Source organism: Natator depressus, chromosome 10, assembly GCF_965152275.1.
Source record: "Natator depressus isolate rNatDep1 chromosome 10, rNatDep2.hap1, whole genome shotgun sequence".
Lineage (NCBI taxonomy): Eukaryota > Metazoa > Chordata > Testudines > Cheloniidae > Natator > Natator depressus.
The window spans coordinates 70,596,842-70,624,834 of NC_134243.1; the positions used below are offsets into that span (position 1 = coordinate 70,596,842).

The window sequence follows — 27,993 nt, forward strand, 5'->3', positions numbered from 1 at the left end:
ACCTCCAAAGGCTGAAATCAGGTCCCAGAAAGATATTTTCCATTCTTATCAATTCCCTCTCTGGGGTCAGATGTCACCAGTATGGCTGAGGCAGGCTGTGACAGCTTGTCACTCACATCAAGATGAAAGGGCTGGAAGGATCACAATCAAATAGAATTTTTAACAGATTAATTACCCACAGCAGCTTCAGTATGACCATGTGAGAACCCAAAGGGCATGCATGGAGAGGCTGAGAGAGAGGCATTGATGTTATCCCTGATAGACCTATAAAGGCGGGGAACAGGAATGCTCTTCTTAGGTTGGTGTGTTAACATATTATCATAGAACCATATGCAAACAAAGCCAGTGCAGCACGTTGGCATAACATGGGCCCAAATCATCCAATAGGTAATTAAAATGTGTCAATCAAAGGGGTTCAATCTGTCCCTTTCCCCCTGGAGACCCGCCTTTCAATCCCATTTAAGTCACCAGTGGAAATGAGTCTGGTGGTCTCTTAGCCAAGTCCTTAGCTGATACATATTCACATCACATCAGTTTACTAGGACTGGCAGCCTGTGCTCAAGAGGAGCCTTCCCTCCCCTCCCGTACTGGCAGACACATCAAAAATATTTTACTGCACATCAAGACCGAGGTGAATCAGCAAAGTGGGGGGAGGGGGGAGGAGAAGAGATTCAGCCCCACTTGTGCCTGCACTATGCTTACTTCTAGCCAGATCTCTGACTCACACTTTTATGAGGACTAAACCCACTCAAAGCAATACAAGAAAAGCGGACAACTCATTTGCCAAGTAAAACCTGTATAGTGTGTCACTGACTCAGCTGAAGAGCGTGGCTTAGAGACCTATGCCAAATCCCGGTAACCACAGGTTCAAATCTTGGTAGACACGGACTCAGCCTTCTGAGGAGGATAAATTGATTTCCGGGCACTTTGCAACATGGGAGCCTTTCAGAGGTACCCTTAAAAGACAAAGTGCTCTCTGAGGGTATCTAGAGCCTGGCACTTAAAACCAGCCACCCAAACTGCACTCAAAGTTTTGCCCACAACTAATTGCAAATGCATAGTTTTGGGGCTGTGGTTAATTGTGGGCAAAATGATAGCAACTAGATGTCCAACTACATCTAGCTGTGCCAGCAAGCCAGGTAACAGGGCTTCTAACTGTCATTATTTATGCCATGTTGTTGTAGGCATGTAGGTCGCAGGATATTAGAGGGACAAGGTGGGTGAGACAACGTCTTTTATTGGGCCAACTGCTGTTGATGAAAGAAACAAGCTTTTGAGCTTACACAGAGCTCTTCTTCGGGTCTGGAAAATGTATTCAGAGTGTCACAGCTAAATACAAGGTGGAACAGATTGTTTAGCATAAGTATTTAATACATATTTCAATGGACCATTCAAAGTGAAGTGGCTCATTAACACCGCTCCAGTAATAGGGGGGAAAGGAAGGGAGGGAGGGGAAAGCAGCGGGGGGGAAGGGGAGTTAATGGGTTACAGATTGTTGTAATAAGCCATAAATCCAGTGTCTCTGTTCAGTCCATGATTTTTAGTGTCTTGCAAAGTTATGAATTTAAGCTCCCAGGCATTAATGCCCCAATAACAACTAAATGGGTGAAACTAGACAATGATTATGCTCTCGAATGAACTCACACAGGAAAACGATAAAAGAGTGTCAGGGTTCCTTCCCCACTCTGAGCACTAGGGTACAGATGTGGGGACCTGCATGAAAGACCCCCTAAGCTTATTCTTACCAGCTTAAGTTAAAAACTTCCCCCAGGTACAAACTTTGCCTTGGCCTTGAACTGTATGCTGCCACCACCAAGCGTTTTAAACAAAGAACAGGGAAAGAGACCACTTGGAGACGTCTTTTCCCAAAATATCCCCTCAAGCCCTACACCCCCTTTCCTGGGGAAGGCTTGATAATAATCCTCACCAATTTGTACAGGTGAACACAGACCCAAACCCTTGGACCTTAAGAACAATGAAAAATCAATCAGGTTCTTAAAAGAATAATTTTAATAAAAGAAAAGGTAAAAGAATCACCTCTGTAAAATCAGGATGGTAAATACTTTACAGGGTATTCAGATTCAAAACACAGAGGATCCCTCTCTGGGCAAAACCTTAAAGTTACAGAGAACAGGAATAAACCTCCCTCTTAACACAGGGAAAATTCACATAAAACAAAAGACAAAACTAATCCGCCTTGCCTGGCTTACCTATACTGGTTGCAATATTGGAGACTTGGATTAGGATGGGTTGAAGATGGATTTCTGTCTGGCCTCTCTCAGTCCCAAGAGAGAATAAAAACGTAAACAAAGAGCACAAACAAAAGCCTTTCCTCCCCACCCCAAGATTTGAAAGTATCTTGTTCCCTTATTGGTCCTTTGGGTCATGTGCCAGCCAGGTTAGCTGAGCGTCTTAACCCTTTACAGGTAACAGGATGTTGCCTCTGGCCAGGAGGGATTTTATAGCACTGTATACAGAAAGGTGGTTACCCTTCCCTTTATATTTATGACAAAGACAGAAGCACCACATCACCTGTGGGTGAACACTTTTCGCAAAGGGATCGCTCTAGATCTGACCTAACAGTCCTCATCCACAAACGAAACCTGAACAGCGCTTTCAAAAGATGAGTTTGGGAGCGTAAATTCATAACTTTTCTAGACCCTAAAAGTCATTGACTGAGTAGAGTCACTGAATTTATGGCTTAATAAAACAATCTATAACCCACAAACAACCCCCTCCAACTGCCTCCCGCCCATGACAGGAGGGGTGTTAACGGGTTACTTTACCTTGGATGATCCCTTGAAATGTGTGTTAAATACTTATGCTAAACAATCTGTTCCACCTTGTATTTAGCTGTGACACTCTGAATACATTTCCCAGACCCGAAGACAAGCTCTATGTCAGCTTGAAAGCTTGTCTCTCTCCCCAACAGAAGTTAGTCCAACAAAAGATATTATCTCACCCACCTTATTTATGCCCACAGTTATTTGTGAGTACAAAATGGGAGGCAGGTTTCAACGTAATAAGGTCCATAGCCAAAGCTCTCCTTCTCTTTCTACAGCATAACTCATTGGCTAGCACTCTCCAACCCAGAGATGGCAGCATTTCCAAGGCACGATATGTTGGTAAAGTACTTCAGGATGCTCTAAAAGATGTAAAATATTATTCACTAAAAAGTATCCTTTATTGGATGTAACAAGGCTGCAGTGATGGATGGGCGATATGGCTTTCATTTCAGTCATTCCTGAAATGTATGTTTAAAGAGAAATTTAAAAATTTTAAAAATCTTTAAAAATTAACAGATATGAAAAGAATTAGATATGTGAAGATGCAACACTGAGATGGGGGTCGGCATACAGCACTGGGCCCTGTGCTCCTGGAAATGGAGTTAACTTGTGTAAGCCTTTCTTTGAAGACACTCTGGCTGTCTCAAAAGAAAGAAAAAGACGACTGATTGATACTGGAACTGGACTGGAAAAAAGTTTGTTCTTTTTAATCTAATGGAATCAGGAAAAAAATGTTGCCATTTTACTAGTCTCAGATACATCAGTTTAATAGCTTTGTGCAGCATTTCACTTTCCCCTCTGGTTCTGTTCAGATGAAGCCCATCTATAAAGTACAGCCAAAGGAAAGCGTTCAAGATAATGATTTAAAGAGGAGAACTAGCTTGCAGGCCCTTCTAGAACACACCACTGCAGCTAGAGGTCATATGCAAACACGGCTAACAGAGGGTATGTCTCAGGAATGAAGGGTTGTTCGTCACTCTGAAATATTCGTAACTCTGAACAAAACACTGTGGTTCTTCTTTCAGAAGTTTACAGCTAAACAGTGACTTAATACCGCTCTGAAACTTTACTATGCAGAAGAAAAATGCTGCTTACCCTTTATTTTTAGTAGTAGTTTATGTTTAACACAGCACTCCCTGTCCTGTAACATATTTGCTTTTATTTATTTAATTATTTTTGTCTCTGTTGCTGCCTGATTGTGTACTTCTGGTTCCAAATGAGGTGTGTGGTTGACTGGTCAGTTTGTAATTCCGGTGTTCATAACTCTGAGATTCCATTGTACTACAATTAAAAGCCCACAGCTAGCCAGTGCCAGGTGACTTGGGCTAATGGGCTGTTTAATTGCAGTGTAGTACACCTTCGGGCTCAAGCTGCAGCCTGAGCTCTGGGACCCTTCCACTGCTCAGGATCCTAGAGCCCGAGCTCCAGCCCAAACATCTACACCACAAAAACAGCCCCACAACCTGAGCCCGAGCCAGCTGGCCACAGGTTTTTAATAGCACTATAGACATACTCAGGATCACTTTCCCTGTACTGCATGAAGAAATACATGTGTGTAAACAAGCAGTAATGCCACGTGATGCAATCTCCAGTTTACACACCTCAACCCTGAATTTCTGAGTGGGCACTGCGGTCCAACTGTGCAGGTCCGACTGGGGCATTAGGGCCGCAGTTTGACTCTCTAAAAGCCTCCAAATCACTGTTTAACTGCAAGTGGGCCAAATGCATTGGCTGCAGCTGGTAACAATGAAGGAAGCATCATTATGACCAGAACACACACATTTGCATTAGGGAGTAAATGGAAAGATTAGTAACAGTACAGTGCTTTTCATCTGCATATATCAAAACCCTGCACAAAAGGAGGTAAGTAATATTATCCCCATTTTACAGATGGGGATTATGCAATTTGTACATGTTATCTACACTGATATAGAATGTGGGTTGATATTAGAGCTGGTTGGAAAGTTTTCATCTCAATGAAATTTCAACAAAAATGGGGAGGAAAATTTGTGGAAATTGTCAGTCCCAACCCCCACACCCCTGACTTTGCCACTGCCTTAATGTGTAGCCTTAGGCAGATCAAGAACTTCCACTGTACTTCCCTATGTGTATTTGCCTGCCCCACCAGAGTGATGCTATAAACTTAATTAATTAGTGTTGGCAAATCACAAATTGAGATCAATGGATGAAGGTGGTAGAGAAATGCTAAGTATTTCTATTTTACAGATGCATTTTGGTCACCTTGGGCCAGATTTTCAAAGTTATTTAGGCGCTAAAAAATACAGATGGGTGCCTCGTGGGATTTTCAAAAACTCCTATGCCGTTTAGGGGCCTAAATCCTATTGAATTCAATGGGAGTTAAGCACCTAATTTATTTAGGCACTTTTGAAAAACTTAGTAGGCACTGATCTGCATCCTGAGGCAGAACTACACACAGCCAGTTTCCAAAATATCTTGGTCATTATGAGCATGAGAGAGAGAGAGAGAGAGAGAGAGGAGGAGTACCTGGAAGGGTTGGCTTATACCCAGCTAAGGCAAGGTCAACCAGGCACATGGGGCTAGATTTTTAAAGGTATTTAGACATCTAAATATACAGATAGGTGCCTAGTGGGATTTTCAAAAGACCGAGGGACCTAACTACCTTTAAACGTCTGGTCTATAGTGGCTCAGCAAGAGGGAGACTCCCTTTTGGCTCACGGGATAAAATGATGCCTATGTTCTATAGGAGGGTCTCAGACAACATCATGCAGGGTGCGCCAACGGCTATTTTGGCCACCAGGCAGGGAATCACTTTTAGCTGCAGGGCAGAGACGTGGGGAAACAGCCACATCAACAGGCCTGGTCGGAAACACATCTCCAATATAAAGCGGTGTCTATTTTTGTTGGCGATTGAATCTACCTGCTCATTTCTCCACGCACCTTGCTGAAAGTTGGCTCTTCAAAGTGTCAGTGCAGAGCATGAACATGAACATGAACGAAATATTATCACTCTAGAGCAGGGCGGGTTTCTTACTTCTTCAGAGCACGAGCCAAATCTTAACAGATAGTGAGCCCCCCAGACACCTCGCCTTTCATCCTGACCCCTCTCCTCCCATTTGAAACATATAACGTCCCTTTGGCATCAATAGCAATTGCTTACATGGGAAAAGGAATGTTAGGAAAGCATTTTAAGCTCTTTTTAATGCAATTTAGCAGGTGTAAAAAATTAGACACCATCTCCTTGCTCTCTGCAGACCACTGTTGAGCGATGCACAGACCACAGTTTGGGATCTATTGGACCTGAAGTCTAGGAAAGCGGTTCTAAATAGTAAGTGCAGGGGGGTGGAACAGGTGCCCTAAGAAATGCACCATCACTTTGGAGAATGAAGAATGGGTCAGTGAAGACACCAGTGGGGATGATGAAGGCAGGAGTCCTGCACAAACAAATTTGGCATTTCTTTAGCATCACAATGGGACAGTTAGTTCCTCAGTCAGAGAGAAGAGTGCTCCCTTTTAACCCATCAGAGCCACTTCCTGAATTAATCGAAAAGTGTCAAATTCTTCTCAGTTATGCCTGTACAACCCTCTGGGAATCAGCTGTCTGGTCAGATCTCAACAGCTATGTAGCTAGCACCAGGCCTGATCAGTACTGTACTCGGATGGGAGATTTAGAAGGAAAATGATTAATTCAGAACTCAGCAAATATCAAGCCAAGCTCTCATCTTGGTTACACTGCACAGTTGCCACTTGAGATTAGTGGGGTTACAGTGGCATAACTGAGGGGACATTTTTGACCAGTATTTGCAGAAACCTAAATTATAACTTATGAATTGTATATTATTATTATTCTTTTTCTCGGAGAGCTCCCAACCAACCCAGCCAAACTCTGGTTAGTATGTAAGAACAAACTAGATAACAGCCCAGGGTGGCAGGGTCTAGCTGTAGATATAAAAATAAACAGATAGAGCTAAAAGGAGCTCAGTCAAAATTTAAGCATTATCAGGGTGGTTCAACCTTGTGCCCTTGTTTTTCTGCACACAACAATTTGGAAAGCAGTAAAAGTTGGCATGACTGCCGACTTGCAAGCATGATTTTAAACAACCCCCCTCCCCACACACAAAATCAACAGACCACCACTCCCAACAAGATAGTGGGAGTTGAACCCAGCTGGCATTGTTATGTTATTGGAGTGTATGCCACATGGCTTGAGCAAAGTCCAAACAACATTGTTCCATTTAACAGGAAGGGAAAGTTCAGTGCATAAGCCAAAATCATCTGATGATTTTATGTGTCTTCCTAAATGGTCCAGTTATTGCTGCAGTCTGCTGTAAAGCCCAATCTCTGAGCCATGACAGTTTCAAGGTTTACACTTCAGAAAAAGAGGGAGGTTTCATTGCCAAAGCTGCTGCCTCTGCCATATTTGGAGTCAGTGAAGAACTGGTCTTCCTCACCAGCCACTTCCTCAAAGTTGTCAGGTTCTCCTCCATGTGTTCCAGCCCACTTCTCTGAGCCCAGCCTAGGGCCGCCCAGCTACAGGGTTATTTACAGGTTTTGTTCTCATAGCTGCCACCCCGAGTGTCGCCCTGCAGATAATGGTGCTAAGAAGAGCACTGACAGCATTATCAAGCCATGGACCCATACAGTGTCTGCAGCAGCACCCATCAGAAAACCCTCTTCCTCACCTACCTGATCACATTTCACATAGGCTTGGGCTGAACATTACTGGGTTTAAGCTGCTCTTTTATTCAACACTCCCTCCCCATCCCCACAGTCATCAGACTAACTGTGCAAACAATGTTGGGAGCCTGGCCTCAGGTCAACTACTGAGTGCTGAGGACTCTTCTTCAGTCATAGCTTCCAGAAGTGAGCCAGTCATACTTATTAGTCCACTGTATGCATGAAACCAAAGAGCATATCTGCACCAGGGAAATACTCTCATAAGTACCCACCGTTGCTAACACTTGTTCAGCTCCACCAGGGTCAACAGCATAAGGAGTCCTATTGTAAATGGGCTGCTGATGAGGACTTTGACACAGTGTCACATTACACCTGTTTGTGTACAAACAATACAGTGTTTGAAACTGGTGGTGGCAGCTGAAGTCCTAGTCACACTTGGTCTGCCAGGCAGAGCTGAACGGACATAGCAGCACTGGGCAGTTCTTTAGAAACATTTCCTAGTGTAAAAAGGATTTGCCTTAATTGAATAACTGTGGGATCTTATTGCTATAACCACGGTATTCCCTCTGGCCTTCCTCTCCCTATTACGCGTTGATACCCTTATCTGTATTTGGACTGTAAGCTCTTTGTGGCAGGGACTATGCTTTCCTTTGCTCTGTGAAGCACCTGGCACACCTTGGTGCCATACCAATAAAAATCCAAAATACATAAAATCAATATCCCTACTCTGGGAGCACATTACTGGACCAGCATGGATGTGCTGACACCTAAGTGTGTGGTCTGAGTTTTATCTGCTCACTCTTTCTCCCCCCCCACCTCCCCTTGCTATCAGGAAATGAATGTCAACATACAGCTCAGCACTCTCCAAGGGGGATTCTTCCTTTGTCTCCTTGACACATGGGAATGGAGCCAAGCAAACAGGCAGGGAGAGTAAAAAGAAAAGGAGTACTTGTGGCACCTTAGAGACTAACCAATTTATTTGAGCATAAACTTTCGTGAGCTACAGCTCACTTCATTGGATGCAAGGAGATGTGCTGGAGGCAGGGAGAGTGCTTGCTTATCTCCTCAGTGGCGAGAATTCAGATAGGGTTCACATAGAAACTTCCTCCATCCAGTCACAACCCCCTGGGGATGGGGGGTGGGAGGGTTTCCTCAGTTAGGTCATAAACAAAACAAAGGGCTGACAGCCTATGGTTTCCTTTAGTGTAAGTGCCGCAGCAGCTATAGCTGGCCGGCAGTCTGGCTTCCCAAACAACTCCTGCTAATCAATAATTTTCTGCTTTCCTAGAGCTTTGCTGTTGACCCCCTTCTCATACACGTACAAGGTAGTGTGAGCACATCACCCCACCCTCACTCACTCCTTCCACAATCCAGTTCAAAAGATGCCCTTCGTGTGCATAAAGCAGCAGCCATTCGTACATTTCTACTGACTGCCTCATGGATCATCTCTCTCTCTCTACCTGCTCAGAGATGCAACCCCCACCCCACCGTAGTATCTGACAGCCTCAAATGTTAATGGATTTTTCTCACTGCACCCCTGTGGGGTAGGAAGCATCATTACCCCATGTGTAAAAGGAGAAACTGATGCACAGAGAGGCTAAGGGTCCAATTTTCAAAAGAGCTCAACACCTCAGATGCTGGCGGCTCTTTTGAAAATCATGCCTTTATTTTGGTACCAAATTAGGCTCCAAGATATTTTGGAAACCAGGCCCCATTTGTGTGTGCTGAGCCTCTGGCTCTGTGTGATTTGTCCAAGATCACACAGCAAGTTAGTGCTACAGTCAGGAACTGAGCCTATGCCTTCCACATCCCAAACCAGCGCTGTAACCATAAAACTATCCTTTCTCATCTGACACCAGACGCTTGACTTCTACTTCTTACAATGGGAGAGCTATATCCTCCACAGCTCTACCTCATCTATAATCCATCTATCTTTTTCAGAAATTATCCACAAAAAGAACAGGAGTACTTGTGGCACCTTAGAGACTAACAAATTTATTAGAGCATAAGCTTTCGTGGGCTACAGCCCACTTCATCAGATGCATAGAATGGAACATATAGTAAGATATATAGATATAGATATACATACAGATAAGTTGGAAGTTACCATACAAATGTGAGAGGCTAATTAGTTAAGATGAACTATTATCAGCAGGAGAAAAAAACTTTTGTAATGAAACCAGAAATTATCCAGAGGCTTTTTTCTCCTTTCACTATGAAGTACCTCCTGATCCCTCTTCCTTCTGATAATTAGTACATCACCCTATTGCTTACATATTATCTAACTCTGGGAAGCACTCTGGTATTCAGCTTGCATGAAAGATCCTATGTGAAATAGAGTTGTATATCTCATTAGACTGGGCAAATAATGTCTGTGGTTGGTTGGGAGATATGCCTCAAAAGACATCATGCAAGGTCAACTGTAAATTACAACAGTTATAGCCATGGGGTGTGAAAGTCAAGTCATGGGGAATAGCAAGACCTTGCCCTGATGCCATCTTTTCAAACATAACCCGATAGGCCAGCGAAGGGGATGATATAATGGGAAAGCAAAGAAATCCCTTGACTAAGAAGCATCAGTTCTTTCTAACCCCAACCATTCCATTTCTGGAATAGAAATGAAATGGCCATTGATCTCTGTGAGCTAAATCAACAATGAGCTTATCTCCTCTGGAATAGTACTACTGATGAAGTGAGTCAATCAATACTTGTTCTTTCCCGTCATTTTTTATAGAAATTAAGTTAAATGTGGAAGTGGATTTCTAGCTGTTTGTCAAATATTGTATACAATGGTTTTTAAGAGCTGTTTTAACTGTGGTAATTGCATAACACTTGCGGCTACCAATAGATGGCACCAGGCTTTCTGTATGAATTTATTTGCTCCTGCCATCTGGAGCAACTTTCCTGTGCAGTATTTCTCTCAGCCTCATTGACTCTCCATCTATTTTCAAATCTCATCAGAAAGAATCTCTTTTCTCCCTTGACTCTGCCTCTTAATTTTTCAATTTCTCTCTCCTTCTGTTATTAACAGTACACAGCCAATAACGGATAATTCTTTGGTGTAACTATATTTGCAAAGCATTTCTATTTCTGAGCTACCACTGATATGAAATAAGATTTTATTACTTATTATTAAGGCAGATTATTCAGGGAAGCAATATAAACTGTACAAGGAGAACCTAGGCTAAGGAACTGCATAAACGAAGACTCCTCTGGATCAGACATCATTTGTCCTATAACAATGACTCATTAGATTACATTCAAATGCTGCATTTTATTTACTTATACCAATGATGTACTCATCTCTGTTTCATGTCATCTAAGATATTAATCAAAATGAACAGCCCTTGGTAGAAAGGAGAATCTTGAATGGACCGTTTTCCCCTCTCCTGTTAACATCCTCCATCCCTCTCCATCCAGTTTATTTAGTAGGATGTTCTTCTAGACTAAATCCCATGTCGATCAGACCTGGAAAGAAAGCATGTAATTCTGCCAGTGACATAGTCCAGGAGACATATTTCAGCCCCTCCTCTGAGTTTTCAACAGGGATCAAGTAGCCAAATAGCAACTTCCAAATAAGTGGGAATTAACCAATGATTAATTCTGACCACATTCCAGCAGAATTATGTGTTATCCTCCAATTAAATACCCAAACAGCTCAACGTGATTAACAAAAATCACAGACCAACAAGAGGAATTAAGGATGATTCGCCTCCGATCTCCTATCAAAAACTATTGCCAGATAAAACACATGCATAAAGCTGTCTGCTGGTTATTCCTCACAACACCAGTCATGGCAGCTGCTGTATCAGGTTGCAGAGGAACTAATCAGGACGTCGGTGTGCTGAGTTCATTTCTCATGCTCAAAATATTGGCTGGCGGTGGCCAGAGAGAGGTGGGGCAGACATGTGCTTCCCACTGCTGTTCAACCAGAGCACTGAAATTTCAGAACAACGGGGAAATGGAGTGTGCCACAAATGTACACAGTAGTCAGCCAGCAATCGAACATAGCTCCTACGATTAGCAGAGGTAAAGGATGGCGAGCTCAAACTGCCTTCACTAGGTCAAGTGCCCAGACCAGTAGGGGGCACTTGCATGGCAGCCAGCCCTGTTACAGTGGCCAAAGCTTCTCCTACAGTGGTTGGAAATCTTTCATGTATCTTTCCGCTAGTTGTAACAAAAGCTTTGCCCCCAGAACCCGGGAATAATTCCAGTACTGTAGTCAACCCTCTCTGCTCTAGCTGAATGACCCCACATCTCTTCTCCTTATATCCAAAGTGGACATTGATCCGATGCCACTATGATCTCTCCTTTCCTTATTAAAGTAGGCACCCAATCACTTTTTAACCAGGTCATCCTTCAGGAGAACTCAACATCCCCGTTTTATCTTGCCTTAAAAAGTGTGCTTTGAGAAAGGATGTGGGAGGGTGCTTGGAGCAGTAGAGGGGAAAACCAAAATCACTGTGATGTGTGCAAGCAAAATATCTCTTCTAGAAAAGTACTGTTCTGTGTCTATTTCAAAACTATTGTGAAGCCACCATCAGTGTTTGCACTTCCATGTCTCAGCACTTCATGTGTTTCAATCCCACTGGGTCATTCTTGGATGGTCAGTCACACATGGGGGACAACTGACCACAGACCCAATAGAGTGAATTGCAGGCATTTGGTTTGTGGTTTTAATTTCTGTTCAGCTTGATATTTCATAGATTCCAAGACCAGCAAGGACCTTTGTGATGCTCTAATCTGACCTCCTGTATAACACAGGCCATAGAACTTCCCCAGAATAAGTCTTAGAGCATAACATTTAGAAAAAACATTCAGTCTTCATTTAACTGTTGTCAGTGATCAAGAAACCACCACAACCCTTCGTAAGTTGTTCCAATGGTTATTACCTTCACTGTTAAAAACAGGTTTCAGAGTAGCAGCCATGTTAGTCTGTATTCGCAAAAAGAAAAGGAGTACTTGTGGCACCTTAGAGACTAACCAATTTATTTGAGCATAAGCTTTCGTGAGCTACAGCTCACTTCATTGGATGCATCCAATGAAGTGAGCTGTAGCTCACGAAAGCTTATGCTCAAATAAATTGGTTAGTCTCTAAGGTGCCACAAGTACTCCTTTTCTTTTTACTGTTAAAAGCGTACATCTTATTTACAGCCTGAATTTGTGTAACTTCAACTTCCAGCTATTGGATCATTTTATGCATTTCTCTGCTAGACTGAAGAGCCCATTATTAATTATTTGTTACCCAGGTGGATACTTATAGACTGTAATCAGAATTATCCCTGAATCTGCCCTTTATTAAGATAAATAGATTGAGCTCTTTGAGTCTATTGCTATAAGGCAGGTTTTCTAATCCTTCAGTCATTCCCGTGGCTCTTCTCTGAACCCTCTCTAATTTATCAACATCCTTTTTGAATTGTGGGCACCAGAACTGGACACAGGATTCCAGCAGCAGTCGCATCTATGCCAAATATAGAGGTAAACTAACCTCGAGTAGGAGTGGAGAGAATTCCCTGTTTGTGCATTCCAGGTTCGCATTCACTCTTTTGGTCACAGCATCACATTAGGAGCTCATGCTTCAGCTGATTATCCGTCATGACCCCCAAATCTTTTTCATGACCCCCAAATCTTTTCAGTCACTGCTTCCCAGCAGAGAGCCCCATCCTGTAATTATGGCCTCCGTTCTTTTTTCCTAGATGCAAACATTTACATTTAGCCTATTAAAAAGCATATTGTTTACTTGCAACCAGTTTACCAAACAATTCAAATCACCTGAGAATCTGAGTTCGGTGACTCAAGAAGTGACTGAATCAGTTCTCTTAACTTAAGAAGTCCTGGCTACAAAGCTCCAGTGAAGATTTTCCACTACTCTCACATTCTGACATGAGTCATTTTCTGGCACCGCAGTATTGCCAACCCCAGGCTTTCAAAAACCACGTGTCAGCCCCCAAAGAGTCATAAGATTTTTTTTAATTGTTTTTTTTCATTTGTCTTCTGATTTTTGAGCTTTCTTGGTGGAGGAGGGGGTCACATTTTCACGCCTTCCTCAGCAATCATGAGGGCTGGAAACTTTCATTTTAAAAAAAGACCAAAAAAAACCAAAAAAACCCCCACACAAACAGAAGCTGAGATTCTCAGAAACATGTTTACAGGAGCTAAAAATCACAAGAGTTGGCAAAATAGCAATGGGCAAATACTACTGAAAGAATTTTTATAAGTCAAATTTTCAACTGAATTAGCTTTGGCAGCGCTGGCCACTATGTAAGTGCCCCCTCATGGCCAAAGATACCTCTGCTATGCTGTTTTCCCCTTCAACAAATTCCACCCTGTCTCTTTCAGTCTCACCTCTTCCTAAGAGTCTGGGCTACTTAGGTACATTTGGCATCATCTTTTACCATTTGTTAGGACACTAGTCCTTCCATCATGGAAGAAGCCCAGATAATTTTTACAGAAAATAAGAACCGCTCTTCAGGGTTTAAAAAAATCCTATAAAATTTAACAGCGAATTCTCTCTGTCAAAGAACACTACAAGATGGATAAGAAAGTCTATTGAAAGGGCTTCAGTTTCACTTAAGTTCATTGGATCCTTATCAAAGGATCCTTTTTCATAAAGTTTTGCCTTTTCTTTCAAATATGGCTACTTTTGGGTAGACCCACACAATCATGGCATAACAATGTGAGTACCGTAAACACCTAATTGAGACCAACAACGTCCGTGAGTTATAGTCTAAGGGGGAATTAAAGCCACTTGGTATATACCCCAGTAGAGGTCAGTTGTGGCATGGAAGAGTCTGTGTCTAAATAACCCACCGCTTTGCCACTGTGAAAAATAAATAGCACTATGTATCTTGTTTCCACATCTTTGCTGGCTTAACAAATAGCTCTGATCCTGGGGCTCTACAGGCCAGGCTCTTAAAATGACCTCGGTGCTTCTACTGCCTGGGCTAGTACAATCAGGGTACATCCATGAGAGAGGACATAGTAACTGGAGTGGGTGCATTTTCCATTATGCATTCCTGGCAGCTGATCAAAAAGTAAAGGTAACATCAGCCCCCGGGAGATGCCAGCTGTTCCTTCCTCCCAATAGCAGGGTAAATCCTGGTGGCATGTAGCTATAAAACTGAACGAAAATGTCAAGGGCAGGGAAAAGGGGAGGATCAGAGGCCTGTTTGGAACAAGACCATGAGCAAAACCTCCCCAAATAGCCCAGGCCACCCTCTTTGTCTCTCTTCAGGCTCCAAACAGGAGCTGAAAAGAAACCCAAAAACAAACCTACGCTCTCTTGCTCAGCTTGCTCCGCCACAGCAAGCTAATCTGCCTCTGCCTCTCTAGAGATTTCCAATTACAGCTGATCAGAAAACAGAAGAACACTTTCATATTCTTTCCCCACACACACACCCCCTGCCCGCAATTTCTGATGAAATTTAAAGATGCCGGAGATTTTCAGACCATCATTGTCCCAGGAGTCCCTGAGAGCTGAGGGAAGAGGGAACCTCCCACCCTCCTTGCGCTTTGGAGTTCCAATTTTAGACTCTAAATCCACGCCAGTAGTCTCTGAGAGCGCTCGCTGCCTAGTAAACCAAATCTCTGCTTTTCTGTGGCACCAAGTGAGAGCACCGAGTGAGATGGGCTGGAAACAGGCGCAGCCTCTCTCACTTCTGAACAAGAGGAAAATAAAGCCTTTCAACAAGCTGTGAACAACACACTGTTTAAACCAAAACGGGTTTATGCCGAAGTTAGTAGCATTTCCTCTAGTGAAGAGCAAGCTGTCTCCAGTCCAGCCATAGAGATGCTCAGCCATTCCTAGCTCCTTGCTCTTAAAATGTAATTAAAAGTACGGGCTCCAGGCTGGCTCCCTGGGAGGCTAAAAGACTTCTGTTGATTCAGGTCCTGCTGGTTAACCCGTGTCTCTCCACAAGTACCGTGGGCTGGAGCACAGGGATTGCCACTTCCAGGACCCAGATGCCACATTCACCTGTCATCTACAACTCCCACGAGGCACCACGGCAGCTCAGGCAGACACAGATTAACGTGGAACTGTCTCAGAATGCAACATGTTGATTAGACTCAATCCGAACCAAACCCAAATGCTTGGGGTTCATTTTTCCAACAGAAAAATGACAAAATTTCAGCAAAAATCAAAACTGCATTTTCCATCAAAAAAACACTGATGGAAAAGTTCCCAACCAGCATTAGTGAGCCGGATAAAGGGAAACAAAATGAAAGTAGTGCTGATGACAAACTAAAATCATTGCTGTCCGAAAGAAATGCACTGTTTATTAGCAGGGCCTAAGCTTGCTCTTCTTCTCCGAAATTGAAGTCTCAGCCCACTTCATAGTGCACCTCACAAAAACCAGGAGTATGGATTTATCATTGTGAGCAGCTTTCAGCAGAGAGCCAGTAACTAAATAGGGCCATCGAGACCGAACACCCCATGCAGCCCAGGTGAGGTAGAGGACAAAGGAGGAAGGTTTCATTGCCTCCCTCTGTGCTTTATCTGTGCAGTGTGTAAATAGAGGAGTTCAGTTTCCAGGACAGCTTTCGCTGGTACAAAATTCACCAGCCATGCTCCATCATACTGAACTGATAAAGTCCAAGTCCTATTACACTCACATTCTGAGCTAGAAAGTGCAGAGTTACACAATCGTGCCACTATAACTAAACACTATTCTAATCGCAGGCAGCAATTCCATAGGAAGGGCGGGGGGGGGCGGGAAGGGAGGAGAATTTGCCTATTCAGTTAAGTATAGGCATTGACACATCAATCATTTTCAATTGCTACAGTATCTGAGCCCAGGCACTCTGGAGTGAACATATTCTGGGCCACGCAGTTTCATGTTAACCAATTCCCCAGTGAACCTGAGTCCTGAAGATAATGCAAGGCCTGAGAGGAATCTTGGAGGGGGCTCAGACCGTCTAGGAATGTAGGAGACAGTATTCTCAGGGCAGGTGATATCAGAACCCCTCCACAAGGAATGTCCTGTGCTCCTCCCAGGCTCAAAGGGAGGGTCCGTGGAGATTACAGAAGCTGCAAAGCAGCTCCAGGTATTTCGCACACTATTGGAAGGCCAAAAATGCAGCCAAAGCAGAAGTTAATTGAGTCCCACAAACAAGGCAGCTGCAGGAAGCTGTACATGTGCCGGGCCCGCTTGGTCTTAAGAGCCAAGCAGCTAGCAAGGCAAGCAGTTTAGCCAGATTCCAAAAAGCCTGACAGATGTAGGACGAGGAGCAGTGTGTGCTGTTGTTACACCGTATTTAAAGAATGACAGCGGCATGAGTCAAGGTGTACGCTGATCACCTCAGGGTGGTGGGAAGCGACTCAAATCACTTCCCCATGAAAAGTGTATAATTGGCTAGGTGCATTATTGGGAGATTTGGGCTGGTGATTAGGTCTCCTTCTCCTGGAATATCAGGTATTGGCCCTTGACAGAGACAGTATGCTGAGCCTGACTGACCTATGGAGACTGGAGCACCCACAGGGGAAAAACAGTGGGTGCTCAGCACCCACCGGCAGCCCCACCGATCAGCTCCTCCCCCTCTCTCCCAGTGCCACCCGCCTCCTGCTTTCAACAGCATGCAGGAGGTGCTGCGGGGAGGGGGCAGAGCAAGGGTGGGGCACGCTTGGGGAAGGGGCAGGGGTGGGAAGAGGCGGGGCGGGGTGGAGCCTTGGGGGAAGGGTTGGAAGAGGGGCAGGGCCTGACGTGGAGCAGAGGTTGAGCTCCCCCGGGGAAATGAACAAGCTGGCGCCTGTGAGAGAATGAGTACACTGCAAAAAAGGAAAGGAGGACTTGTGGCACCTTAGAGACTCACAAATTTATTTGCGCATAAGTATAAGCATAAGGAATGCATCCGATGAAGTGAGCTGTAGCCCACGAAAGCTTATGCTCAAATAAATGTGTTAGTCCCTAAGGTGCCACAAGTCCTCCTGTTCTTTTTGCGGATACAGACTAAAACAGCTGCTGCTCAGAAACCTGTCATGATGCAAGGCACTGAATTTAGCCGTATGGAGTGGAAATCTATCAACTTGGAATGCATCCGATGAAGTGAGCTGTACCTCACAAAAGCTTACGCTCAAATAAATGTGTTAGTCTCCAAGGTGCCACAAGTCCTCCTGTTCTTTTTGCGGATACAGACTAACCCAGCTGCTCCTCTGAAAACCTGAGCACGCTGTGTGTTCAACAAGCAAGTATTTGAGCATGCGGCTGTCTGTGTGAGTTGTGTACACCGGCTACTACGTGAGCAAGCACATGGCTGTGTGAGCTGTGCACACAGGGCACCACACAGACATGTATACTGAGCCTTGCATGAGCTAGCTCATGACTGTGTGCCTGGCTGCGTGAGCTGTGAGTCTAGGGCACTGCACAGACATGCCTAGCAGTAGCCTGCGTTTTCTCTCTATTGTTTGTAGCAGGCTGGGCCGGTGCAAAGCCGCTGGTGTTTGTTATCCACACCCATGTACTCCTTCCCCGCTACAGGCGTGCAGGCCTCATAAATCTTACCCTGAGAACTGGCTGGGGACAGGGCTGGAGCAGACAGCTGCATGGCTAATTTTAGAGGCAAGCTGGAGAAGCTGAGCAGGTTTAGTATCTATAGAAAAAAGTCACTTTGAAACAACATTTGCCATGTGCTTAAAAATAGACCCAGACATTAGGATTTTATTGGAGGTGGCAGGGGTCCCAGCCCATTAAAAGCCCCACATTGGGCCAATCACAACTCTCCATCTGAGAAGGGCTGGGCAAAGCTCTGCTTTAAGATAATCACTGCATCTCTTTGGTCAAGTGGAGCAGAAGCCTGCTGCAGAGTGACACAAAGGGCTTGTTACCATCAGTTGCAGAGAGGGGGCTGTCTCCACCTAACTCCTAATGCCTCACCACACTGGGGTGCGAGGAACTGATGCTGGGACCTGAACTCCATTCCTCAGCATGGCAGTGTGATGTACTGGGAATCCCCAGGACCCAGTGACAATTTGCTGAATGTTTTTGTACCTCTAAAAATGTTCATTTCACATTTGCAGTGAAGTTGTGTCAGTTTTGATTTCATTTTCTTTACAAGTGGCACCAAACTCTTGGTTCCAGACACCCCTAGAACTTTAGAAACACTCGGCTCCAGGTCTGGCTCTGACCAGTGCTGTTCGTTCTAGCTCTGATCTAAACTTGTTCATCCATCCGTATACTTGGCATATTAGCTACACTCGGACAGACCCAAATGGACTCCCTTGCACCTGCTGCCTACCTGACTGTCCTGGAGTGTTTCTTGGTGTAAGGAGTGATGACTTTGAAAAGCAGCTCCATGGCTCCATTAATGCCCAGCTTGGTTCCTGCAGAGACTGGGACAACAAGAGAGACAGGGAGTTAGATCCAGAGCAGTAAGCTTGGGTTGCTGGAGTTACTGGTAGAGCAGTAAAGAGAGGAGCAGCAGCTGGGATTAGCAGCAGAGTCTCTGGGCTTCCAAATGGGTCTCTTTGACCTTTTTACAGATGTAGGAACTGAGGCACATAGAGATCAACGGTCACAGAATGACTCACAGGCAGATTCAAGACTAGCACCCCATTCTCCTAACTCTTAGCCCTGTGCTCATTCAAGTAGTTTACAGTTGCCCCATCATTTGTAGAAGATGTTGCACTCTCTAGAGACAGGTTAGGGTTAAATGTGGCCAATCAAATCCACTCACAGTTTCCAGGGGCAATTCCATGCACACCGAATAACTCCTAGGGGCTTGGAGTGGGATAGGAGAGGATTTCTTTCCTTTCTGCACTAATCCCTGTTATTTCTGCTCTTGGGATAGGTACTTCTGAGGGCAGATGGAGCCCCACCTTAGCCACTCCTATCTTTAATTCTTCCCTTGACAATGCTGTTAACTTTTGCAGTCAGAAACAGTGGCGTACCTGGGAAAGGGCTGCACAGAAATTGGCTGTTTGGCTTTAAAGCTAACCTACAACAGTCCATCATCAAACCGCCAACCTCACACGGAGAAGGGAGAGCAGGGGAGATTCAGGGGCTCGAGTGAGTGAAGCTAATAATGGGGGCTCTCTAGGTGAACAGGGAGGGCATACAGCCTAAAACAGTTAAGTGCTTTAAAAAAGGACAGTTTATTGTCCTAAGAGGGGGAAAGAATGAGAAATCAACATCCCCATCAGCAGCCAGCAGGAGTCTTGGATGCCTGCCCCAGGCTGGGTTTTTTTGGCTGCTTTGTTACTAACTATCCCCCACTGGCCAGAAAGCTGCCAAAGGGCCCATCAGCTTATGTGGATCTCAGCCAAGTCATCCCGCTGATGGAAAATCTTGGAAGGCTCACTGGCTACTTTCACAATAGCAAACTATTCATGGGGACAGTGCAGCGTACACAGCTGCTTAAACTCTGCTCCCCGCAGACCGGGGGGCATGCTGCACACAGGGCTGGCAGCCCACGCTGGGAAAGGAGCAACCCAGGACAATAAGCAGCTACAGTGAGATCTTAACAAGGTCGGGCTGGCTGCTTAGACTCCTACCCGCAAGGACCCTTCAGGGTGTTATATGCTTCTGGGTTCTCTACTGCTCCAGTCAATTAGGTGACTTGGAGGGAGGGAAATTCTCCAGTTCTTCACCACATCCGTAAAAGCCTCAGCCTATCCCAGAACAAAACCTATGTCCTGGTTATGTGCAGATGTGGCACTGAACTAAGAGCCAGTGCTGAATGGGGTGGAGGAGGTAGGACGTTCTGAGGCACTGGGGTGGGGTTCACCAGGGGAGGTTGTGCAGACCCTAAGGACTAGGCCTATACAGCACAGCACAGTGATTAATTCCTCCTCAGGCCCTTGGTGGGACGTAGGAACTCAGGGACAGAAGAGATTTAACCAAGTTGAAAGATTTTGACTATGAATTTGGGGGGCGGCGGGGATTGGGAACAAAATTTTTGCATTTTTGCACCAGTTTCTTATGGAGATGCTTAGGTACTATTGCAGTGGGACCTCAGGGTCACTTTAATGAACTAGAGAGCGTGTTTGCAGGGCTCAGGGTCCTGACACTAATGGAAAGGGTTAAAGGCCACAGTGCAATGGGCTAAAGCCTCTGAATGGGGATGCGGGTGCACTTAACGAGAGCAGAGGGAGTGTGGAAAAGGGCTCAGGGTGGGAGGCAGCTCTGGGTGAACCTGCAGCTCTGTAACCCAAATTAAGACACATTTCAACTGCTGTCTCTATTACACTCACCCTTTCGAATGCCACTTATCTCAGGCAAGGGAACTGAATGCTGGGAGCTGGCTGCCTGCCTGAGAAGGCCCATAGCATGAGGCCAGCTCCTGTGTAAATACAAGACCTAGAGGGCTAACAGCCAGTAATATTAAATCTTAGGAGGAAAGATTTGGAAAGCTGGATGTGTACAGCTCAGCCAGACGGTGATGTGAGTATACAGCAGGGGAGAGGGGAATAGGACAACCATCTAGAATGATCTGCAGGGGGAAAGTAGCCAGGAGGGAGAGGAAGTGGTTAGGTAATGCAAAGGGATGCAACAGGATGAAAGTGAGCAAAGGGAAATTTGTACTGCCTCTAAGAAAACATTTCCCCATGGGGAAATATCTGAATGCACAGTGGTCTTTTGAGGGAAGAGCTAGGAATCCCAATGCTTGAGTCATTGAACACCGGAGAATACTCCGGTGGGTACGGCTCCAGTCAGAGACTCAGAAGGTCGGGGTTCAGTCTGTCACAGACTTCCTGTGTGACCTTGGATAACTCATTTGTCTCTGTGTGCCTCAGTTACCACTCTGCACAATGGGGATAATAGCACAATGAGGATAATAATCCCTAACTCACAAGGGTGTTGTGAGCATAAATGCATTAATGATTGTGAGGAGGATAGTATTAGGGTCCATGTAAGTACCTAAGATATCTAGAATAGACTGAAGGGAACGATCCTGCATAGTCTGGACTAAATGTTTTTTTACACAGCTATTTTCTGTCTTCTATAGTCTTTGGATGAGTAGGTTCACTGAATCTTACAATGCAAGATCCCTCTGAGAGTTACCCTTCTATGAGAGGTTTCAGAGTAGCAGCTGTGTCAGTCTATTTGCAAAAAGAAAAGGAGTACTTGTGGCACCTTAGAGACTAACCAATTTATTTGACCATAAGCTTTCGTGAGCTACAGCTCACTTCATCGGATGCATCCGATGAAATGAGCTGTAGCTCACGAAAGCTTATGCTCAAATAAATTGGTTAGTCTCTAAGGTGCCACAAGTCCTCCTTGCCTTCTGTGAGAGTGTACCTAGAGCTATGCTAGCTCTTGCATATGATTCTATCTGTTATCAATCACAGATGCCAATAGCTTACTTATAGATGCACATCTCTGTAGCAGAGGGACCATTAGCTTGCATTGTAGCAACTGCAGAAGGAGCTCCGACTCCCACTGGCATGAGAAATGGAAAGGAGCACTTACCACTAGAGGCATAAACCCGCAGGACCCAGAGACAGTGGATGAGATTTAGGTGGTGAGTCAGATTTTTCCTTGCCAAGCTCAGGGTCACATCAATTGCGTCCAGTTTCTGCACTTTCAGCCCAAACTTCCTATCTGTGAAAGCAAACAGGAACAAAATGATGGTGAAGAAAGAGTGGCTTTCACAGGGACACAGAAATGCCGCATGCTGTGGTGTAATCATGCCGCATCCTTCAACAGGATCTTTTATAGGAAGATCTCAAAGCAATTACAAACAACATTTATTACTAAGGCCCCACAATCCCCCTGTGAAGGAAATCAGTATTCTCCCCCCTGACTTTTACAAATAGATAAGATGAGGCACAGAGGAGGCTGGTGCCTTGCCCAGTGTTACATTTTCCATACGCAAAGAACAGTTTCAATGACCTATTTTAAGTTAAGGGAAACAAGACGGAACTAAAGTAAAGTCTCCCCAAGAAAGAGCTATGTGGGTGCCTCTCCTCTATGATGTGCTACATCAAAACGCTGTCTGACAAAAAATGTAGCTGGTTTTGCAGATGGCCAACTGCCAGAAATGTACATAGAAAACAAAATCATAAAAATGTTAGCACTTCACAGATAACGCTTCCACTGAACTTTGGGTGTGAAGAAGAAAGCTCAAGCCTCCCAGCTGTGCTGCAAACACTGAACAACAATCTCTCTGATGATAGAGACACAGCAGCAAGTGAAACTTGTTTTTGAATGTGTTATTGGGATACAGAAACCAAGTCACAAGAGAAAGAGCCTTTGTAAGTTACCATGTCTTGTATGGGAATCACTTACTGCCCAGCTGGGCTTTATCGGTGACACAAAATGCTGGTCAGGAGCTCAGAATGAACTCCATTATAGAATCTCTCCCACCTGGATTGCCATCAGCCGTGCCTATATTCTTAGTACAAACTTCTAGCCACTAGCGGGTGAAACCATTAGGAGGTCTAACAACACTCTGTCTCACCCCCCAGTCGCCAAGCCAGCATTCAGTGCAAAGTGTCCTGACTTGTTAAAACACTCACAGATTCCAGTACTGACCATGACTGTGACCTTTGGAGCCTTCTGCTCCTCCCTCCCCATCCTTTAAGTAATACTGGCACAGCAATACCTCTTTGGCCTACTTTAGCCAGCAGGCGAAGCAGAGGTAAAAGGATGCTGTAGTCTGGCTGGGCTGTCTGTGCAACATTCATCAGAGCCTGCAACAAAGCTTCACTCCCCCCTTTGCTGACCATGTAGTGAATTCGTCGGTCTGTTCCTAAGGGCAGAAAATTAAAAAGGAGGGATAGTCAATAACTTTTCTGTCGCAGAGCTTTAAACATAGCAATAAGTGAATATTAGGTCTGATAAGCATCCTCCGAATCATATAAAGAAGCCCGCTACATGACCCTTCTCTGGTGTTTTCTTGCTCAGACCATTATAAATAGAAGGGCATTTGCAAAATGTACATCTGGACTTGGATTTCAAACACCCCCAGAGTTTGGAGCTGTGGTTCAGGCTCATCTCTGCTCTATGTCAAAACCCTGTGTGATGCTGCTCCTTGCTCCAGCTGCTATTATCTATATAAGCCACCGCCTGCTGAAGCTTTCGGTGTGCATTGAAATGGGTTGGAGAAGAAGCAGCAGAGACACTGACAGATTTCAAAGAAGTGCAATGCTCAGTGATCTTTCCCTAGATATTGAAAGTTAAATAAAGTGAAGGGAAAGAGTTCCAACAATGCCTAGGATAGGGGAATGAATCCTAGGAAAGCTCTGGAGTCACCCTCCAAACAAATAAGGTCTCCAGAGAAACCAAATGCTAACCCTCTGGGTCCTCCTGTGTCAACAGCTCATAATCCACAGGCATCTTTGGCCAGCTGTGAAGTTTTCTACTGGAAACCCAGGCTGGGAGTATTGTGGAAGCAGTACATTCAGTCCCCAGGGGGCTCATATCATCCACAGTGAAGCCATCTAGCTGATTGAAGAATGATATAGACTCCAACAGAGAGTCACAGCTGTGGTTATGATGTCTCTGATGGAGTTGGGGGGAGAGGGAGAGTGTAAAGTAGGAGCATATGAGGCTTGCAATAGGGATGAAAAAAACTACACACACACACATACACACACAGAGCCCTGCATTTTGGCAACTAGAGTTAGCTGGAAAAATTTTAACGAAAGGACATTTTGATGAAAAATGGAGGGGAATGCTCTGCTAGCTACTTATTTTCCCTTCATGTGGCCCGGACACCCTGAAGAATCATCTTCACTGTGAACATGCAGATAGAGGAGACTTTGAAAATAATGTAGTCTCTGTGGTGGGTGGATTACTACACCCATGGAGAAGATTTCATACCACTGAAGTGAAGCAGAGGAGAAGCTGTTCATTCCCCTGACAGTTCCAAGTACTTTTTTTTTCTGAGGGGAAATCAACTACAGAATCAAATTGCTGCAACCCAGGAGGCTGTCTCCTCCTCATATCTCATGGTTCGCTCTTTCCAGTGGGCCTGGTGACTGAACATTTCCAGTGTTCCACTCCCTGGGAAGATTGAAACATCTTGAGAAGCAGTTAAATTAATGGCCACCTTTGAAATTCACAGGAACATTTTCCCCCTCTTTCACCATGTGATAAAATTAAAAGTGTACGGTGGGGGTGAGGGGGGTTGAGCAAGGGAACCCCCCCTCCTCCCCAATCTTCCGTATAAATAGGAGGAAAAGCTGAAGGGCTATTCACGCAAACTAGGCAGAATTGATCTAGCAAACGCCTGACAGAGATATGTGGATGTATGCTCTGTGCCCTGTTTTAGTCCCACCCATCTTCACTCTACAAGAGAGGAAGGATGGTCCAGTGGCAGGGGCGTTAGCTGGGACTCAAGAGACCCAGATTCAATTCCCAGATCCCCCCCAGATTTCCTGTATGACAAGGCAAGTCACTTAGTCTCTGTGTCTCAGTTCCCCATCTGTAAAATGGGGATAATAACACTGCCATGTCTCATGGAGTGCTGGAATTGTAAAGACATTTCAGATGTGAGGTACTCAGATTCTAAAACCAAGAGGACCATCTAAGTACCTAAAATAGAGACATTAAGGCATCAGTACTTACCGATAGAGAGTAGGTCTGTGAGAATGCTGAGAACATTGAGGATCACATCCTTGTCACGGGAGCTCTGCAAGAGGAACACAAATGCCCATCTTGATGGATGAACTCAAAATAGTGAGGCAAGGGGTCTACTTTCCAAGACATTCAATGCTATGCAGGGCTGGATTAGAGAGCGGAGGTCTCTGCGGACCAGAGGCATTGCTGTCCCACTTGGATAATGGGTCCTCCTAGACTAATGTGAACAATGGATGTGGGCGGCCTCAGGCTAATAATGGATTTTAATGTCCACCTGGTGTCATATTAATCATACCACATAAAAAGTGGTGTTTAAGATATGGGGGTAGCAATGGGAAAGAAGAAAACCATCGAGAAATCTCTACATTTGAGCCAGCCTGACTGACATGATTTTGCATATTTCCTTACTGCTTTAATTTTGTTCTGTCTATACACCTTTCCACTGCATTGCCTGGCCTGACATCATCCCCAACACATAACTTAATTTAGCACCAACATTGAACCAGAGTCTGCAGTGGATTAACAACAGCTTTGACAAAGGGGAAAAAATGCAGGAAGAGGTGAAATTTGGAACAACTTCAATCACTGTCTAACACCTTGTATCCAAGTGTTTTGGGATTAGCCAGTCCCAGAGATTCCATCATTTGCTCATGATGGAGTTGAGGTTGTATGTTGTTTTTCTAAAACTTCATTTCTTCTTTTCAGCTTGGTCTGGCCAGCTCTTTCTTTTTCGATCTGCACCTAAAATTCTGAAAGTTGCAAAGGAGACATTGTACAACACACACACAAAGTAGGCATTTTGGGTATTCTGCAGCAAGGGCACCTCTTACAATCACTCGGTGTCCCAATTTCATCTCTTTTAAATGTTGCTTTGTACCCTATAATGGCATTCCAAAGCCTGGCAACCAAAGCAACAGAGCAGACAAGAATTTTCACAAGATGAGAGGTTCTCTAGGCATATTTTTAATGAAGACTAAGTTAACATTATCTGGTGTAGATCATGCAGATTCCAAATGTATGGTGGATCCAAATCAAATCTTGTACTTAAGGGAATGGGATAAATTCAGCTGTACTTGGGGAGAGGAAAACCAGTGTTTAGGCTAACTCCTGCAATTAGTTGGTGGTATAGAGTAGACACCCATCTGAATCTTCCTTATGCCGATAAGATTTCGCTACTGGAAAGTGAATGAGGAAGGATTTAGTGGTTACAGTCTGTATTGACATGAGGGATATGTAGGTTAAGTACTGGACCTATTATTTTTCACAGGAATTCCTAACATAAAATATAAACCTTACATACATGTAGCACTTATCACCTAGGAGGAACTTCAAGTTCTTTGTGCAAGCCACAATATATGTAAAGGAGACACTTCGTCTCCCACCAAAATCATAATGATAATATCTTTAAAATATCAATACCTGTCTTCCTGATGGCTTTAAAGAGTTTTAGAAACATACCCTACTGTTACACAGTCTAGCTACAGGGGGTCTCTTCAACAGTCACGAGAGAGCTAGCCACCTCGGGCATGCTTAATATTTTACAGCTGCACCACACAATATAGTTGAAGACAGGGAGAGGAGAATCCCCTATCTAATTGAAACTGCAATGGGAATGCTAGGAATTCCAAGTGCAACCCCTTAGCTGTCTGCATTATGGTACAGTCTTTAATTACATGATTACATACTACTTTTTCCACAGGACCCTTGCCTGATGTTCAGGGAATGTATCAGGGCTGTGTAGTTTAGGAGGCAGTTGTTTGTAAGACCCCGCTTCCTCATTTGTTGTAGAAGTTGCAGGGTGTGTAGTAAATGAGTTAGGGAAGTGCAAAAAGAGAAAGGATGATCTCATGGCTAAGACAATGGAATGCCACCTTGAAGAACTGGATGCTATCCCTGCCTCTTCCATACAGTTCTTATGTAATGTGGGGAAAGTCACTTAAACTTTTCACAGGTGGCTACTAATTGTGTGTTCTTCATATTTGGGAACACAAGCAAGCTTACTTCTGGCATTTCCTAACATTTGAGTGTTGACTTTGCAATCTTAATAATGTTGTTTTAACACCGGTTTTTTGCATGTAATATCATAGCTTTTTTAAAAAGCAAACTGAAAATACAGAAAATCCACCATGTGCAATGACACTGCCTTCCATATGATTGATCAGTAGGATTGGAACATGTAGATCCACCTGATAGACCTTGCTACTTGAGGTAAGAGTAACTGATAGCAGTAAAAACAACAAGGAGTCCGGTAGCACCTTAAAAACTAACAGATTTATTTGGGCATAAGCTTTTGTGGGTAAAAATCCCCACTTCTTCAGATGCATGGAGTGAAAATTACAGATACAGGCATAAATATACTGGCACATGAAGAGAAGGGAGTTACCTTACAAGTGGAGAAGCAATGTTGACAAGGCCAATTCAGTCAGGGTGGATGTGGTCCACTCCCAATAATTGATGAGGAGGTGTCAATACCAAGAGAGGGAAAATTGCTTTTTAGTGAGTCAGCCACTCCCAGTCCCTATTCATGCCCAAATTTATGGTGTTAAGTTTGCAAATGAATTGTAGCTCTGCAGTTTCTCTTTGAAGTCTGTTTTTGAAGTTTTTTTGTTGAAGGATGGCTCCTTTTAAATCTGTTATTGAATGTCCAGGTAGATTGAAGTATTCTTCTACTGGCTTTTGTATGTTACCATTCCTGATGTCTGATTTGTGTCCATTTATTCTTTTACATAGAGACTGTCCTGTTTGGCCAATGTACATGGCAGAGGGGCATTGCTGGCACATGATGGCATATATCACATTGGTAGATGTGCAGGTGAATGAACCCCTGATGGTGTGGCTGATGTGGTTGGGTCCTCTGAACAACCCAAGGTACAACAGTTTTTCTTGAAGTTCACCCTGGGTTTGTTTTGAGGCTGGGTCCAAATTCACAGTATTGGCTCCGTGAGTCACTCAGAAAAAGGTCTGCAGAATCCCAGCAGAATTCTGCAAATTGTTCTTTCTCGATGACATATGCTTAGATCATCTGCTTCTCT

General features: G+C 44.3%; 1 protein-coding gene across 1 annotated transcript in view; it reads right to left on the minus strand.

Annotated features, from left to right (window-relative positions):
• Window positions 1-27,993, minus strand: part of AGBL1 (AGBL carboxypeptidase 1) — a 380,933-nt gene that overhangs the window by 329,552 nt on the left and 23,388 nt on the right. Inside the window, exons 2-5 of the mRNA XM_074966495.1 lie at window positions 24,950-25,013; window positions 22,983-23,129; window positions 21,848-21,979; window positions 18,675-18,768 (exon numbers count right to left, since the gene is read on the minus strand). Coding sequence (XP_074822596.1) covers window positions 18,675-18,768; window positions 21,848-21,979; window positions 22,983-23,129; window positions 24,950-25,013 — 437 coding nt within the window. The remainder of the gene's footprint in view (window positions 1-18,674; window positions 18,769-21,847; window positions 21,980-22,982; window positions 23,130-24,949; window positions 25,014-27,993) is intronic.